The following is a 12,673-nucleotide window of genomic DNA, read 5'->3' as shown; positions in this document are numbered from 1 at the left end:
GTTTCTTCCAATTTGCTCGCTGAAAACGGCATCCATAAGTCTTTGGTAGGTGGCGCCCGCATTCTTCAAACCAAAGGGCATTTTTGTGTAACAAAAAACACCCTTGTCGGTTCTGAAGGCGGTCTTGTCCTCATCTTGTGGTGCCATTTGAATCTGGTGATAGCCTTTGTAGGCATCCAGGAAACATTTTAGCTTGAATGGCGCCACGGAGTCCACCTTTGCGTCGATGTTTGGGAGGGGGTAACAATCCTTTGGGCATGCTTTGTTGAGGTCCTTGAAGTCAATGCACATCCTCCACGACCCGTTACTTTTCTTTACCATCACAGGATTGGCTACCCATGTCTGGTATCGTATCGGGCGGATGATGTTTGCGCGCAATAGATCCTCAACCTGCTCATTCATGGCCCTCGCCTTTTCATCCCCCATGACTCTCTTCTTTTGAGCAATTGGCTCTACAGACTTGAAGGTGTTGAGAGAATGCTGCGCCAGGTCTCGCGGAACCCCAGTCATATCAGAGTGCTGCCACGCGAAGACCGACATATATGCTGTGAGCAATCTTTTCATTCTCAACCTTGTGTCGTCTGATATTGTTGCGCCAATTGTGATTTTCTGCTCCGGGAATTTTGGGTTGAGAATCCATTCCTCTGGCGCGTTGTCTGCCATTGGAAGTTTCATTCTCCCCTCCCGCGGAGTACTTGTCACTGCACACAAATGATCCCCGGTATACAAAAGTTACACCTGTTGGTGTTGGGAACCCCAACGCGCCGTGCGCTGGCGACGGTATGGCGTTGAATTGGGCAATCGTTCCCCTACCCAAGATCATATTGTGGCAAGAAGTGGTGGGCAAGACCAAGAAGTTAACAACTTCGGCTCGCTTGTGTTTCTCATCCCCCATAGTTAGCTCAAATTGTATTTGACCTAGGGGATGAATGATTTCATTTGAAACACCAGAGATTGGTGCATTCACAATTTCAAGCCTTGCTTGGTCTGCCGGATCCAGTTTCCTGAAACATTGCTCATACATTATGTCTGACTCGCTGCCAGTGTCCACCAGGACTTTTGACACTTCGTAATGAGCAATGTGTGTAGTGATGACCAGAGGACTGCTAATTGAAGGGCCTCCCCTGATTCTTGGGAAGATTACTTGTTGCTCGCGCCAATCTCCTTGGATTTGCGCGCTTCTTTTTCTTGATGTTTGCCCTTGCCTTCCTCCCTCGGCTACACAGATTCTTTTGTACTTTTTGCTGGCAGAGGCTCCTTCTGGTTGTTCATTTTCTGGTCTTGAGTTTTTTACCAGGTGAGCCAGCTTGCCTGATTTCACATCCTTTTCAATTGCATCCTTCAAGTGGTGGCATGCATCAGTGTTGTGTCCTGTGGACTTGTGAAACTCACAGTACTTGCCACTGTCTGATGGTCCCTTGTAGTGTAGTGGCTTGGGGCTTTTGAATTGGACATTCTCAGTGCTTAACACCTGTGAAGGCGTTTTAGTGAGGGGAGTCCATATTCTTGGCAGAGGTCTGTTAGGATCTCTGCCGCCTTCCCTCTTGTCACCCTCCCCGCGATTACGAACATCTTTTTGGGGCTGGGGTGAGCTTGGTTGCGCCTGCTTTTCTGCGGAAGAAAAACTGGTTGGTTGCAACCTGGACCATACAGAGTTCTGTTTGCCCCTTTTTTCTTTGCTGCGCGGTGACTCAGCTTGATGCGCTCTTTCTCTTGCCCTATCTTGGGCAATTTGTTTTTCATTTCTCGCGAAGACCCGCGATGCTTCCATTAGTTTGGCCCAAGTGGTGGGCATGCCATCTCTGCTTACGAGAGCTCGGCGGAGTTGATCACTGCGCGCGCCTTGTATAAAGGCCACGCGCAGGAGTTGCTCAGTTATACCTCCGATTGCCAGAGACTCCTGATTGAAACGTGTTATGTAGTCTTCAATCGTTTCATCATTCCTGCGCACGCAGTGCATAATGTCATCAGGGTCGCGCGTGTGTCTGCGCTGCTGTACGAAGTGGGCTTGGAACTTTTCCAATAGTTCCTCGAACCCATCGATTTGCCCAGTCGGCAAGCTCTCGAACCAGACACGCGCCGCGCCCGTGAGGCAGCGAGCAAACATGTGACACCATGTTGGCATCGTCCAGCTCTCTAGGTTTCCCGTGTTGTAAAAACCTTGCAAGAAATCGTCTGGATCTGTTGTGCCGTCATACTTGCCCAAACCACTTGGCATCTTGGTTTTGTGCTGGATGGGAGCATTCGCGATGCGCTCAGTGAACTTTGAATGTTTCACCAAGATGGCTGGTCTGTACGGTGTGGTTACGTCCACTTGCCCTCTAACTGGTGGGCTGTACGGTATGTGCAGATCCAGATCGGCTCTGGCTCCAGGCGCCATGTTCACAGGCGCGCGGAGCTGTGAGCCTCCTGCATGAGTATCTCGCGTCTTCCTCATGCTGTGCACTTCTTCATCACTAAACTCAGTGTGTGCAGTGTGAACAGAATGTCCTTCTTCCGGCGCGCGCGCCCTCTTTGTTCCATGAACAGTTTGCTTATCAAACGCTTGCCTTTGTGTTAAGTCGGCTAGCTTTTTCTGTTTGACCATCTCATTGTACTTGTCCATTAGACGTCGCTGCTCGTTTATGAGCCATTCTTTAGGATCATTTGTTTCATCTTCTGGACCCATTGGTCCTTTTTGTTTCGCGCCGGCAAGATTTTGTAACGTGAGATCGTCTGGAGGAGTTTCAGTCTGGCCGTGAGGAGTTGTGATGAAGGGACGGTTACTGGTGGTGCGCGTAGAATCACGCGGCACCCTCAGAAACTGCTGTCCCTCATTAACATCCTCACGTTCAATATCCTCCAGAACTTGATCAACGTTACGAGCACCAGAAACCATGGTGAAAATTTTTGTTTTTTTTTTTTATAGATCTGATGAGATCTTGTTGCCGTTGTAACAGTGGATGGCGCCAATGAAGAGACGTGGATCGACTCACTTGTAGACGATCTACTTTCCTCGGGTGTGATTATACTATTTCACCGATGGTTTTCTTGGATCTGTGTTCTTCCACCTACAAAATGAACAGCACCGTCAACTTACCCCTCAGAAAGGGACAGAGGGGTCCTCTTTGGGGTAACCCTCCGGTGTGAGAATAAGTATTTGTGGGAGAAGATGATAATATCAGAGTAAGGAAATCTGGAGAGTATTGCTTAATAGCTCAATACTCTGTAATTGGATGTGATTGTATATGATTGTGTATGTTACTGGCTGTAACTGTCTGTGATTGAATGTAATTGAATATGATTGAATATCTCTCCTTGTGGAGTTGATGCTGTATTTATAGTGCTAGGGTTTCCACTGATTGGGCTCAGCCTTGTTGGCCTCCTCCAATTGCTCTGCGCCACGTGTCCTCTGGGACACCTGGTGCTTTCTCATTGGTTATAATCACGTGGTAGCACATGGGTTATGCTGAGTTGTCCACCTTTCATTTGGCAGCTGTCAACATCAGCATATTCTTATTCCTTAAAAAGATACCTTCTGGAAGGTTGTCTGACGTGCACAATCAAGGTTGCCCTAATCCTGATTTGATAAGGGCGAGGTTGATTATGTGCATGTATGATATGCGCCTATCCTGAGGATGCGCGAGGTCTTCTCTTTATTCTCACGCGCAGATGTTTCATGCGCAGATGTGATATGCACAAGCATGTGATATGCGCCACGCGCGGATGCGCCACGCGCAGATGTGATGTGCGTGAGCATATGTGATGCCTGAGCATATGTGATGCCTGAGCATATGTGATATGCGTGAGCATATGTGATGCCTGAGCATGTGATGCATGAGCATATGATGCATGCGCCATGCGCATAGGTTTTGGCTTTGTGCCTTCATAAAGTCTTGATTTCAAGCCTCTTGTCTATATCTTGTGGGTTGGCCCGCCTGGCTCGGTGTTGAGGCGGGTACATACCTCTTCAATTTTTATTTTTGAAATTATGATTAGTGAATTAATGGTTATAATAATTAATAAAATATTTTAAAAAAATGAATAGTAAAAGAAATAGTAAAATTTTGAGGAGAAACCAATCTACTTTTTAGTATACATAATAATGTTAATAAATGAATCTGTAAAGATTTATATTTGATTAAAATATACTTGAATTCATATGTAGAAATGACTTGAAAGATAAGGATTATATATTAAAATGAGTTGAGAAAAAGATAAGAAAAACAATAAAATTAATAAGTGATAAAAATAATATTCTTTTATTATAGTAGATAGATGATGCAATAAAAGATGCATTTAAATCTCACTACATACTATTTTGTTGGGTGTAAAAGAGTTTGAAAATTAAACATAGTTGATATAATGCAGCCTTTCAAACAAATAGAATAGTAGCACGACTTTTAACATTATCTTTAACCAAGGTTTATAACACACAAGAATAGTTTAGAGTTAGTGTTAAGATGGTTTGAGTTTAGAATAGGAGGTCAAATTTTTAATTTATATAGGGTATGTTTGATTGAAAGTAATGGAATGAAGAGTGAATGGAATGAGAGAAGGAATGGAATGAATAAGAAAATGAAATGGATCATTACCATTCATTTGTCTTATTTGGTTAACATATAAGAATGAAATGGATAATTATTTTATGTTGTTTGATATCCAAAAAAAATTGTAGGAATGAAATTGAAACAATAAAATAGTCATATCCCAAAATATATTTCTTTTACAAAAAAAAACCTGAAATGGCGACGGTGGTGGTGGTAGCTCCGTCGACGAAAATGGTGGTCGTAGCGGTTAGCGGGATGGTTGTGGTTGTGGTGGTGGGGGTGGCGGTGGTAGCATTCGTGATGATGGAGATGGTAGGGTGGCGGCAACGGTAGTGGTGGTCAGGAAACGACAATGGTGGTGGCGGTTATGGTCAGGTGCGCGGGGGTGGTAAGGTGGTGGTGGCGGTGGCGGAGGTGGTGGTGACGATGACGATGACGGTCAGGTGGTGGTGGTTGTTGTTAGGTGGTGGCGGTGTTGAGAAAGTAGGGTGACGGAGGAATGGAAGGAAAAAAAGAAAGGGGGTAGGAAGTAATTGTTTTGATGTAATGAGATTCCATGTGTAATGGATGATTCTATTCCATTGAGTAACCAAACAACACTTTCTTCATTGCTACGTAATGAGTCATTCCATTCCCCTTGTCATTCCTGCATACCAAACGCTACCATAAAGTGTAATATTTATTCGTTTGAAAAATAAACTAAATAAGATAAACTTTTATTATTTTGTTAAGTTTAAACTATTTAACTAAAAATTTATAATATACATCCAGTAAACTATTTCATTATAGATTAGTTGATGATATCAATAACCTACAATATAACACTATAGAAGAAGTATTATTTCTTCTTCTTTTAAGTTAAAATAAAAAGAATATTAAAATAAAACTTAAAAAGTTTTATATAATTAGTTTGGAAAAATTCCTAAAATGTCTCTTCTTTAAATAGATATTCCAAATATATCCCTGTAAAATTCAAATTCCATCTTTGTCCATTTACTAACACGTCGTCGCCTCTACGTTACGAGTTCGAGTCTTAACTCGTCGCCTGCCGCCATGTTAGCTCAAAACTCGTCGTCTCACCATCATGTTAGCGCAAAACTCGTTGCCTCCCCACCATGTTAGCTCAAAACTTGGCGCCTCCCCGCCATGTAAGCTTAAACATTAAATTTAATAAATTTTGTTATTTAAAAAATTATATCTAAACAAGGTACACATAAAATGATTTTGATGGTAAACATTAGTTTTCTTAATCGTTTTTTAATCCAAAATCCAATATACAAGAATTTAAAAACCAACAAAATTAAAAAAATATTTTTTTTAAAAATTTTAAATTAGTTAGGATCCATGTTTTTAGTAAAGATAAGGTAAACGTTTTCTTTTTTAGTAAATATAGTGGGGAGACGACGAGTTTTGAGCTAACATGACGGAGAGGCAACGAGTTTTGAGCTAATATGACGGTAAGACGACGAGTTTTGAGCTAGGATAGCAGGGAGATGGCAAGTTAATAAACATGCCGTCTCGAACTCCTAACGTAGAGGCGACGACGAGTTAGTAAGGGAACAAAGAAAAAATTTGAATTTTGAAGGAACATATTTGGAATCTCTCCTATAATGAGACATTTTGAGAATTTTTCCGATTAGTTTTGGTCTAATGTTGTTAAGCCCTCAATTGGATGCATTATTAGTTTGCTATAATAATCATTTGTTTATATTTAGTAATTATAAGTTAGAGTTCTCAGAATATACATGACTAAAATCCTTTCTTATGTTAAGTTTCTAAATCCGACTATATGACTATAAAACTTTTATATAGAAAGGTCGGCTAACATGAGAAAAAGAAAACCTTAAATTGTAAGTGTGGTGGATAATGGAACAGGTGTCGAATTCTAAAGCAATGTCTTCATTCCTAGGTAATAACCATCACATCAGAGTCAGTAGCCAACCTAACACATCACCCATCTTCCTATTGGACCCATTCTTTGAACCTAAATGACCGGGTACCGGTACGGTGGTCAGGCTGTCAGCCTAAAGACCAACCTCTATGTCTTCATCAAAGGTCAAGTTCCCGTTTGGGATAGGTATAGGTAATTTTATTATTTTTCCTTTCATATCCTATGCTATGCTTTATAGAAGGGTCGAAAAGGCGTGAGCCCCGTCTCGTTGGAATATGGGTGACGAACACCGTTACAAGGGGTGCGAAAAGGGCGTGGGGCGCATATGCAGAGGCTGTTGCGGACGTGAGATGCTTTTGGTTTATTTTTTAATTATTAATTAATAATATAAATCAATCATTTATCCTCAAATCATCCCACTACACATGTACCCCCCGCATGACGTTACTTCCTCTCTTTCACATTTTACGCTACCAAAACGCATCGCATTATGATTATATAGTCGGTGTTTTATGTGGCCTTATATATATCTATTACTCGTTGCTTATCGTGTTTATGGGTATCAATATTCCCCTTTTGGTTTTATAGTTTGAAAAGTTGATTTAAATATTAAACACCAAATTATATCTTAACATAGTAATTATTATATTTATTATTAGGTTTATAGTCTAGTGATATCAAGATGTTTAGTAAAATATTTTTTTTAATTGGTTAATTAAGAGTATAAGACTTTTAGTATATTGTCAATACTTAGACCCTCCACAATTGTAATTTTGCTCCAATGGCATGTCTAATTTGGTGGCTAGTCGGACGATACAAAACCAGACAAACCGGTGTGGGTGCTGTATGTTTGTTTGGGGTCTCCGGATGAGAAGTTCGCTTAGAAGGACCAGTCAGGAATGATGAGGCCATGACTAATCAAATTATATTAAATTAACACTATGTTAAATTTTAATTGTAAAAGCATAAGATAATGTGGAGGTTTTTGGATGCAGAATAAGTAATGGTTTTGAAAAAGTTTAGAATACAGTGTGGCGTTGTGGTTGACATTTTGTGGACGTCCATGGACGGAATGCTTCTTGATCGTTTACTACGCATGGCGTTCACAAACCACCACATAAACTTCTCACCATATTCCAAACTTTCTTAAAAAAATATTTGATTTATTCTACATCTTCAAACCTCCCCAACCCCACTAAATATATTAAAATAACATATATGAGAGGGAATCCACAAACCAATTGTTCGGACAAGAGCTAAAATGCTTACGTTTGAAATGGTAAAGGTTTGTGGCATCCAGACACATGAATTAGCTACAAAAACTAATTGTTTGTTTGCATTTATTAAAATAATTCTAGAATTAATAATATATTTCTTCTTGTAGTCGTCTCCGTGGCGTCCCTTTATAAATAAACCGTACCGCCTCCATTTTCAATTCAAATCATTTGTTTCTTCACGACACGAGAACTTGCTTTGCAAAACATATTTGATCAACTCTTTGCAATGGCCGAAATATACCATGGAAATCGAAGACTTAAACTCGTATCCGGAGCACGTACGGATGGCGACGATAACAGTTTAAAAAAACCCAGATTCACAATCTCTCTGGCGTCCTTCTCTGACGCGACCAGGCTTCCGAATTCGGCATTTAAATCGGATGATGATGTTGTCACCAAGGCTACCGAATTCGCAAGCTCGTCTGAATCAAATCCTAAATTCGGCGTTGCGTCGGTTTGTGGAAGGCGAAGGGAGATGGAAGATACTGTCTCAGTTCATCCATCGTTTATTCGGATAGACGAAGATGATCATTTAACATCTAATACGCATTATTTTGGCGTATTTGATGGCCATGGTTGTTCTCACGTACGTTTTACATTACGTTACGTTACATTACAGTATATTACATAACGAAAGAAATTGAAGAATTATTTAAATTTAGATCGACGTTTTAATTTGATTTGTTAATTTTAGGTTGCAATGATGTGTAAGAACCGGTTGCATCTATTGGTGAAAGAAGAATTGAAGAAGAACGAGTGGAAGAACACAATGGAGCGAAGCTTTCGGCGAATGGATGAGGAAGTAATACTTTGGGACCAGCAAGCGGGGTGCTGTCGATGCGAACTTCATGGACCTGAGTCGTATGGCGTTGGATCTACGGCTGTGGTTGCTGTTGTGACTCCTGATAAGATTGTAATTGCAAATTGTGGTGATTCTCGAGCTGTACTTTGTAGAAATGGGAAAGCGGTGCCTCTATCAAACGATCACAAGGTTAGTCGTAATTAATTCCGATTGTGTGTTTAAAACGGCTAACTCACCCGTCCTCTTTTAAGCCTACTTTTAAATCCACACGTTTATCCGACTTGAGACTGAAACTCTTAATTAGTTAGGAAAGAGCACATTTTCACACACTCTGATACCACTATGCTACAAGCCTTTTGGTTATTGTCTATTAACCAGTCGACTTTTGTAATTTTGTAGCCTGATCGTCCGGATGAACTCAACCGAATCCAAGACGCTGGAGGAAGAGTTTTATATTGGGATGGGGCAAGAGTTTGTGGTGTTCTTGCCATGTCTAGAGCTATTGGTATTTACAGTCTTAACTATTATATATGTTTAAAACCTCATTAGTTCAAAGCTTATGATTTATAATATATTCTTCCCAGGAGATAATTATTTGAAACCTTATGTGACTTGTGAGCCAGAGGTGACAATAACAGAACGGAAAGCGGAGGACGACTGCCTAATCCTTGCAAGTGACGGGTTATGGGACGTGGTGTCCAATGACACGGCGTGTGGACTGGCAAGGACGTGTCTGAAAGGAAATAGACAGTCTGCAAAGATGAAGAGTCCGCCCATTAATGATGTGACTGAGTACGAGAATTGTGACCCGACATGTTCTAATGCATCGTTGTTATTAACTAAGTTGGCTTTGGCACGACGGAGTGCAGACAATGTTAGCGTAGTTGTTGTAGATCTAAGGAAAGTTTGTCAAATGTTATAAGGGTCAATTTTTTTCAATTTCACCTAGAAAGAAGATAGGATTTCCAAATATTTTGTCAACTTTTCTTTATTCTTTGAAAGTGATAAATAAGTCATGTAAATAAATAGCGTCTATTGACTTATAAGTGTGAAGGGACATCCCACTTTACATAAGCCAAATAATATATTAAGTTTGAAGTTGATCTGTCAGGAGATAATATTGCCAGAAGAACGATCGTTTGATGGAATTAATAGTAACGCCCAGACCAAACTAACGCCGGAACATTTTTCCATTCATTTAAGTTGTGTCGAACGTGGTGAAAGACCAAAGTTCCTCCACTAACGGCATTAGTTGGCAGATATGTGATATGGCACTATAGATATGTTATAAAAGCCAGTGTCGTAAAAATCGCTAGTCGGGCAGTGCGATGGAAACTAGTAATTAATCGGATCAGTCTTTAATATATATTTTTCAGTTATATATATATATATATACACGCAAACATTTTTCAATGTAATTTTCAGTTTTATACATACAAAAACATTTTGGTCTGAAATTGGCTGGAATCTCGCTAAAAACCGCTGGTTTTTGCTGGACTCTCGTCGGAAACTGCTGATTTTGGTCGGACTATCGGCGGAAAGCGCTGATTTTGATCGGAATCTCGCCAGAAACCGCCGATTTTAGTCGGATTTGACCGTTGACCGGTTAATTGGCCGACTATCCCAAAATTAATCAATGAAGTGAGGACTAACGATTAATCGGTGCCTAGTCGGGATTTTTGCAACACTGATAAAAGCTAGAAAGACCGGTTATAGAAGAGAGAAAATATTAATACTCATCCTCCCCAAAGGAAGAAGGTTACATTTTCCAACTCTACTCTTGCATGTTCACTATAAGACCACCGTAATCAGCCATAGTTGTGGCGTTTTGAGGGTAAAACGTCGGGGGCACACCCCCTCCCCCCTGCTTTTTGGCTGGGCTTTTTGAACATAACGTTTCCTACAAACCACGATTATGGCACCGATTTTCATGATTATTTTGAACGTTAAAAAATTAACCGTTTGATAAAAAAATTTACTTACTTTTTTTAACACAATTCCAACAAAACATTCCTATAAATAATACAACACAACTTCATTATTTAAACACTTTTGTCACACCTCAACCTAAGGCGGAAATGTCGGGGCGTAAGCTGATGGCTCACAGCTCACAGTGTACATTTAAATATGACAATATTTAATTTATTTATATTCAATCAAATACACATCGTATCAACTTGTTACAAATAAATCCAAAATAATAATAATAATAAATCAAACTAGTTGTCTTTTTTATATATAACCTAAAGCCAATCTATGTGATTTTCAATCTTCACTTCAAACTAAAGAATAACATGCAATACGCGTATAAATATATATATATATATATATATATATATATATATATATATATATATATATATATATATATATATATATATTGTTAGCACGAGGTTGAGTGAGAAAATCACTAGTTTTCGACACTAAATATAATACGATATAAAAACCGCAAATCAATATTATGAGTATCAAAAATTAAATGAAAGCAAATAATGGGTGTCAATGTCAGTTGGCCATGCCTCACAAATGGCTATGGATACTATGACGACATGCTGAATCAATGATGGACCTCTCTGAATGCTAGAATTAAACAGATAAGCAAGTAAGCAATTAGCAAATAAACATTTAATTGATCGACAACACAATAATCATGATTTGCTACTGTGGATAATATGTAGTATGTAAAATAAGAATATATACACACAAAGTCTCCAAAAGTATTTGAAAACAGTAAAATATGGGAGTGATTACTCATCTTGATGACTAAGCGAGTAAACAAATTGATAAAATAAATGAGCAAGGTTTTCTTGATAAGTATTCTGATCCAAACAGACCTGTGACTTATACAAAATAAAATAGAGTAAAAACCGAGAACATTCTGCTGGAATCAATCCAAACGGATGCATAAAACTCCGGTTATGATATTTTTAATAAATAAGCGAACTGGTACTGAACAGAATTCGAAATGCGAGTTGGGTTTTGGTCTATACACTCAATATATTAAAGTAAACATAAAAGCCTTCTGGCTCGAAAGCTAATTTTGATAAGAAGATAGAGAAATCGAATAGTCAATCTTGTTGACTATTTACCCCTTAAATGGGTCGGAGTCCCAATTGATACGGTAAATCCCCTCAATCTCATAAATTGGTTGACGGCTTTTGTAAAGGAGATAAAAACCTACAATATTGAAGAAGACACCTTACCTAAACGAGGATTGGAACTAAAAGAAATGTGTGGTCAACGAGGTCTTGAACACCAAAGTCAACTAGTTTTGAATGAAATCGATTAAATCTTGAAGAATTTGATGATGGGGAATGGAATTTCGTGGGATATGGGGAGGATGTCTGGAAGTCAGTATTTAGAGATGTGTTTTGATTTAATATTGAGCGTTATAATGCATTTATTAAGTAATCCACTCGATTAGGAAACAAAATAAGCTATTAATGAGAAAATTGGGTATAATAACTAACAAAATTCAGCTTGGACAACACGAAAATGAATTGGGCTATTTTAAAACATTAATTGACGTATCATGGAGCTTAAGTTTCATTAATTTAGTCGAAAATAGGAAATATTTGGCAAAATTAGTCAATGTACTTCTGTAAACGCGATTTATAGCCATTTTAAGCGATTTTAAAGGTTTCTAAGAGTTGTTTAACGAGTTGTTTAAGTTAGTTAAACCAAGTTAAATACTAATAAATACAAGTTTTTATTAATACGAAAGATTCAAAAATTATTCCCGAGCCGGGTAAACGAATACGAATTCAAATAAGAAAATCCCGAGATGTTACAACTTTCTCCACTCATTCTCTACAACAATCTCTTCAATAATTATTCAAAATATATATTTTCTATCTCCAACCAATATCTTTTCGTTCAACAATCAAATGCTCGGTTTTGCTCAATTCGCCCGACAAGGCAACATAAACAATCCCGACCCAAATAATCCACAACCGAACCCATCTACACCGACCCCTCAAAACCCATATGCGTTCGACCCGCAATGACCACGTGCATACAATATCTAGGTTCCGGATTCCCTAACCCAAATATGATGTCCGCTTTCCAAAACCCAAACATGATGGCCGGTTTTGGTTCCCAACCCAACATTAGACGGTGTCGGAGCACAAACCGAACCGGAGCCATATCCCATCACGGAGACTAGTGGCGGTTC

General features: G+C 39.2%; 1 protein-coding gene across 2 annotated transcripts; it reads left to right on the top strand.

Annotated features, from left to right (window-relative positions):
- Window positions 1-6,156: 6,156 nt before the first annotated feature.
- On the top strand, window positions 6,157-9,549 carry LOC143542099 (putative protein phosphatase 2C 24). 2 transcript variants are annotated; one of them, XM_077034762.1, is made up of 4 exons: window positions 6,157-6,606; window positions 8,392-8,688; window positions 8,899-9,004; window positions 9,084-9,549. In XM_077034762.1, exons 2-4 carry the CDS (start codon window positions 8,398-8,400, stop codon window positions 9,419-9,421), a joined length of 735 nt encoding a protein of 244 aa, XP_076890877.1. In that variant the 5' UTR covers window positions 6,157-6,606; window positions 8,392-8,397; the 3' UTR covers window positions 9,422-9,549. The 2 variants fall into 2 exon arrangements, with proteins under 2 accessions (XP_076890877.1, XP_076890878.1); XM_077034763.1 differs by lacking the exon at window positions 6,157-6,606 and adding an exon at window positions 8,046-8,283.
- Window positions 9,550-12,673: the final 3,124 nt, after the last annotated feature.

The sequence above is a fragment of the Bidens hawaiensis genome, unplaced genomic scaffold (genome assembly GCF_021521415.1).
Source record: "Bidens hawaiensis isolate Kalapana, Puna unplaced genomic scaffold, B.hawaiensis_p1.1 tig00012782_1, whole genome shotgun sequence".
Taxonomy (NCBI): Eukaryota; Viridiplantae; Streptophyta; class Magnoliopsida; order Asterales; family Asteraceae; genus Bidens; species Bidens hawaiensis.
Note: the sequence above shows the minus strand (reverse complement) of the source record. Positions and strands in the feature narration are given on the sequence as shown.

Bases quoted from the DNA above. Each gene is read 5' to 3' on its own strand.
- LOC143542099 (XM_077034763.1), top strand. From the start codon at position 8,173: ATGGAAGATACTGTCTCAGTTCATCCATCGTTTATTCGGATAGACGAA. The intron at 8,284-8,391 runs GTACGTTTTACA...TGTTAATTTTAG, and splicing joins ATGGCCATGGTTGTTCTCAC to GTTGCAATGATGTGTAAGAA. The intron at 8,689-8,898 runs GTTAGTCGTAAT...GTAATTTTGTAG, and splicing joins CTCTATCAAACGATCACAAG to CCTGATCGTCCGGATGAACT.